General features: G+C 46.1%; 1 protein-coding gene and 1 pseudogene across 1 annotated transcript; both read right to left on the bottom strand.

Annotated features, from left to right (window-relative positions):
• Positions 1-435: 435 nt before the first annotated feature.
• LOC132581797 (olfactory receptor 1L4-like) lies at positions 436-1,368 on the bottom strand. Its single transcript, XM_060253209.1, has one exon. It carries the CDS (start codon positions 1,366-1,368, stop codon positions 436-438), a length of 933 nt encoding a protein of 310 aa, XP_060109192.1.
• A 2,928-nt stretch (positions 1,369-4,296) lies between these two features.
• Positions 4,297-5,711, bottom strand: LOC132581569 (olfactory receptor 7C1-like; annotated as a pseudogene).
• Between the last annotated feature and the right edge of the window lie 17 nt (positions 5,712-5,728).

The following is a 5,728-nucleotide window of genomic DNA, read 5'->3' as shown; positions in this document are numbered from 1 at the left end:
GTGAATGTGTGGTTGTATTTTTATCTTGTATGAAAGAACTGTATTTTTCACAATAAATTACAATTGGTTTTATTAAATTAGAATCCTTTTTATTGAGCATCACTTTCTGTCTGGTTGAGCCTGGTATACAGTTGGTAAAAAGATTCCTAGTGAGCCAGGTGCCCACCTAACTAATTCCCAAACCTCGTTTTGAGGGCATTTAGGCTTACACTCCCTCCCTCTGTTCTTTTCTTCCCTCCCCCCTTCCTCGGTTCCTTCCTTCTTTCCTTCCTTCCATCCCTTTGTTCCTTCCTTCCCTTCCTCTGTTCCTTCCTTTCTTCCCTCCTCCCTCCCTCTTTTCCTTCCTTCTGTCCTTCCTTCCTTCCCTCCCTCTGTTCCTTCCTTCCCTCCCTCTGTTCTTTTCCCTCTGGAAAAGGCCACCACAGAACTGGGGCTTCAGATGACCCCTAGGCACTTCCTCAGAGCCTGCTGGATCTCAGAGTTCCTCACGCTGTAGATGAAGGGGTTGAGCATGGGCGTCACAACAGTGTAGGCTACGGACATCACCCGGACCTTGGGGCTGGAATACGTGGCGGTGGGATGGAGATATACAGCAATCACTGTTCCAAAAAGCAGAACCACCGAGGTGAGATGGGCACTGCAGGTCGAAAAGGCTTTATACTTCCCAGCTGCTGATGGGATCCTGAGAACTTTGTAGAAGATGAGGGCGTAAGAGAGGATGGTGACTGCGAAGGGTCCCACCATGGTCACCGTCCCCTCGGTGAGGGTGGTCATCTGAATGGCTGAGGTGTCAGAGCAGGAGAGCTTGATTAAAGGATGGAGGTCACAAAAATAGTGGGGGATCTCCTGGGAGCCACAGAAGGAAAGACGAGACATCTGCACAGTGTAGAGCAGGGAGTTGAGGAAACCCAAAAGCCAACAGCCGGAAGCCAAGAGCAGACAATTCCTCAGATTCATCAGAATGGCGTAACGAAATGGGTGGCAGATGGCCACGTACCGATCATAGGCCATGGAGGACAGGAGGAAACTTTCTGTGATTCCAAAGCCCAAGAAGAAGAACATTTGAGACAGGCACCCACCATAGGATATGCTTTTGGTATGAGTCAGTAGGTTATGCAGCAACTTGGGAATGGTAGAGGAGGAAAGCCCCACATCAACCAATGAGAGATGGCTGAGGAAGAAATACATGGGGGTCTGGTAGAGGCGGGCATTGTAGTAGATAAGGAGAGTGATCAGCAGATTGCCTAGAAGGATCATCAGGTAGAAGAAGAAGAAGATGGGGAGGAAGAGACGCTCATGTTCCGGCTGATTGGAGAGACCTTGTAGGATGAATCCATAGCAACAAGTTGTGTTGCTCTGAAAAGCCATGGCTGGGAAGAAGAGTGGGGGAGAGAGATGTCTTCAACAATCAGAAATTTACCCCCAAACAAACAAACTTCACAGGAAAATGACTTCCTTTTGTTGAGTTACATCTCCTCTAATAACATCAGCTCCCACAATTCCACATATTTCAGTATACCTCTTATTTTCAACATATACTCACACATCTTCCTTTTTTCACACTCACAATTAGACAACAGAGTTGGTTTGACTGAGACATAGGATGAGATGAAATATTGGTTTGTTGTAAAGAAAAGGCAATTCCCCTGTGCAAACGCCAGTCGTTTTCCCAGTGCAAGCACCAGTCCCGGAGGTCATTACTATCGGCCAGTCAACATCTCCTGACCAAGGGACGTCCGGCCCAAGGGACGTCCAGCTTGCCTCGACCAGGGCTAGGGCTTTCTCATTCTTGGCCCCAACCTGGTGGAATCAGCTTCTTATGGAGGTTCGGGCCCTACCGGATTTGTTGCCATTCCAGAGGGCTTGTAAGACGGAGCTGTTCCGCCAGGCCTTTGGCTGAGGCGGGCGGGCGTCCTTATCCTATTACACCATCTTATAGGCCTCCCTGCACTCGTTGCTCAAAATCAGGCCAATACAGTTGACATCTTTTGGACACCTAAGCTGTGACAAGTATGCCTTAATTGATGTGTCCACCCCATCCATGCTGCCTTAAATTAATTCTGAGCCATGGTTTAACTGTTTTAATTTTAAAATCTGTTTTAACGGTTTGATTGTTTTATTATTTGTCTGCTTGATTGTTTATTGTTAGTTTTAATTGTTTTACCATGTTGGAATCTGCCCTGAGCCCACGATTGGAAAGGGCGGACTATAAATTTACAGAAATAAATAATAATAATGATTCTGACTCTGGGGTGATGCCGCATCGCGCAGGTATTTTTTAGAGTCTTCTTACAGTATACCCTATTTCCCTATTTTAGTGATTACTGCATTTATATTTGGTATCTTTGGTTATTTCAAATTGACCACTGCAAGTTCCAGTCTTTTTAAATTGAAGTACTCTGTATGCAACGATTCTACAACCATATAATGGATATCCCCTTTAATTACTGTATCATCTTTTGCACAATCTTAATAAATTAAATAAATTAAGATTTTAAAAAATTTAAAAAGCAAGGCCTTTAAGGTCTTTTTTTCTGGAAAAAGAGTTGCTGGAACTCTCAGGAGGGAAATGGAGAAACACACTGGATTCCTTGAAACAATATTATTTGAATGTGCTGCAGACTTACTGCTACTTTAAAGCAATTTCCAAACTTTAGACATGTCAACAACTTCCTCCTTTCTTTTTCAGGTCTTGCTTTTTGGTGCCTTTAGGCTGAATGATGACCTTGAAGCAACTATGTTGTAACATACTTTGTCAAATCAAAGACTGTTAAGAGGAGCCCAACCATTTTTATAAACAATAAAGATGTTATGGTTTTGACCAATAACATGGCCAAACTTTCTTAACGTAAGAGCCACATAGAATAACTGTCAGATGTTTGAGAGCTGCAAGACAGCCAGGGAGGGAGGGAAAGACGGAGGCAAATAGATTGGGGAGGGAGAGGTGGAAAAAAGCAGTTTTAAAAGCCTTCTCCAAACTGCTGGCTGGCTTGGCTTGGAGAAATGATTTGAAGAGACAAATGCCTTCTCCAAGCCAGCTGGCGGGGCAGCGAGGGCTTTGAAATGTGTGGAAGAGACTCCCGAGCCATAGTTTGGCCACTCCTGGTTTTGACTGACAAGGAGGACTTTTCTAGAGCGACAGTAAGGTTCATTTGGGGAAATTCCCTTTCGCAATTGACATCATATTCCCCCTAAGTCCCTCATGAAACTTTAAACATTTTTTGAGAATTTTGTTTCCACAAAGAGGTTTTGGAACATCATTCTGGGGCACTCCCCCCGAAAAAAAAGCCCTGGTTTCAAGCTCCATCATTCATGACTGAACCGTCTTGCCTACAGAGGACTCTGCCCTGGCTTCCCACTAGCCTTATGCTGCTCTCATGCTCCTCTTCTCCTCTGGGCTTCCGTCGGATTTCACACTATCTGCCCCAGGGCTGCAACTAGCTTCACCTTTTTCGTGTGGCAAACAGAAAGATCTAGGCCAAGATATTGGACTAGATGGTCTGATCCAGCAACCCCCTTTTCTTCCTGCCTCTTTCCATCTACCCACAGGGCAGTGATATAATTGGAATTCATAGTGTTAGCACCATCTGAGACTGTTTTTATCTATGCATTATTTAAATTGCTTTTTTCATCTAGTAATGTTTTCTTGCTATGTTGTTTACCGCCCTCAGCCGTGTGTATTCAGGGGTAGGGCTGTCTATAAATTTAAATTAGAAAGAAAGAAAGAAGTCAGGCTGAGGTTCTTCAGGACCAGCTCACTTTTTCTGGAGCCACACTAGCAGTAAAGGTTGTTTGGGAAACTAGATTTTCCTTATCTCCAGGGGTGGAATTCTAACAGGAGCTCCTTTGCATATTAGGCCACCCAACCCCAATGTAGCCGATCCTCTAAGACAGGGGTGGCCAACGGTAGCTCTCCAGATGTTTTTTGCCTACAACTCCCATCAGCCCCAGCCAGCATGGCCAATAGTTGGGGCTGATGGGAGTTGTAGGCAAAAAAACATCTGGAGAGCTACCGTTGGCCACCCCTGCTCTAAGAGCTTACAAAATAGAGCCTTGTTGGATTGGCTACATCAGGGGTGTGTGGCCGAATATGCAAAGGAGCTCCTGCTTGAATTCCACCCCTGCTTATCTCTATGCAATCTTGTCATCTATTCCTGTCATGACCCAGATGGGGGTGCCACCTGACACTGCCACCATTCTGGAATTAGGGTCACTTAGGGAGGCCCCAAGTACCCTCCCAAGCCCTTCAGATCTCCCTTGCTTTGGCCAAAAAAAATAGGTGTGTAGACCAGGCAGAAGAACAAATAAAAAGATTTATTTTAAACAGGAAAATTAATAAGGGCAAGTGAACAGATAAGGTGCTTTAAAACTATAAAGTAACATGGGTGAAGGAAAATAAACATAAAGTCCCTAACGCGACTAGACTGAACTGTCCCTTGTCTGTTAGGCATCAGGCCTTGGCCTGTTCACTCCCTCCCTCAGAGTGAAGGTCTTCCTCCTAAACAGCAGCCATCGTGCCTGCTTGACCTCTCAGGAGGGAAGAACCTCATTTGTCTCTCTTGAGAGAGAGCTTTTAAGCCATTCTCCTCAGAGCCTACTTGGATGCCAATTGGCTAAAACCAGCGCCAAGCATTCTGTTGATTGTAGGCACTATCTCTACTGCGACACAGGCCTCACAGGCTCCCTAGGCCCACTAGGCCTCTGTCTCACAGCACAGCACAGATCATGACAATCTCACTCACTGCAACATAATGTCCCAATACCAGGTGACTGATCAATTACTTCTGGTTCCTACAATTGACTCTCATCCTTCTAAGAAGTCTCCTCAGAGCTCCTTTCATCTTATTCTTCCTCAGGCTGTAGATGAAGGGGTTGAGCATAGGAGTCACCACAGTATGCATGAGAGAAGCCTGTGTATTGTCAGAGGTAGGCTGCGTATAAATCCAGCAGAGGGTGCCATAGAAGAGGATAACCACGGCTAGGTGAGAATCACATGTGGAGAAGGCCTTGTGTTTGCTGGTGGACAAAGAAGTCTTCACAAGGGTGAGGAAGATGCGCACGTAGGAAGCCACGATGAAGACAAATGGCCCCAGAATATCGAGCACACCTGTCAGCATCACCAGCTTGACAGCAGTGGTGTCGGAGCAGGCAAGGCCTAGCACGGGGTAGAACTCACAGAAAAAATGGGGGATCTCCTGGGATGCGCAGAAGGAGATGGAGGAGACCAGGGTGGTGTACAGCGTAGACTGGAAAAGGGCCAGGAGCCAACACCCAGAAACCATCAAGAGGCAACACTTGGTGTTCATCAAGGAAGTGGACAGTGGACAGCAGATCGCCAGGTAGCGATCGTAAGCCATGGTGGCAAGCAGGAAGTTGTCACTATTTCCAAAGGCCAGGGAAAAATAAATCTGAGACAAGCAGCCACTATAGGAGATGACCCTGTCCTGGGAAATAAGGTTACGCAGCATTATGGAGACAGTGGAAGATGCAAAACACATGTCAGCCAGAGAGAGGTAGCTGAGGAAGAAGTACATGGATGTGTGGAGGAGATGGGCGTCACAGCAGATCAGAAGAACGATCAGCAGGTTGCCCAAGAGGATCAGCAGATACATGAAGAGGAGGATGAAGAAGATGAGGCCTTCATGTCCCTCTCAGTTGAAGAGCTCTTGCAAGATGAATCCTGGAACAAAAGTTTGATTCCCGTGCTCCATGGTCCAGCTGGGGAGAA

This window comes from Heteronotia binoei, chromosome 13 (genome assembly GCF_032191835.1).
Source record: "Heteronotia binoei isolate CCM8104 ecotype False Entrance Well chromosome 13, APGP_CSIRO_Hbin_v1, whole genome shotgun sequence".
NCBI lineage: Eukaryota > Metazoa > Chordata > Lepidosauria > Squamata > Gekkonidae > Heteronotia > Heteronotia binoei.
Note: the sequence above shows the minus strand (reverse complement) of the source record. Positions and strands in the feature narration are given on the sequence as shown.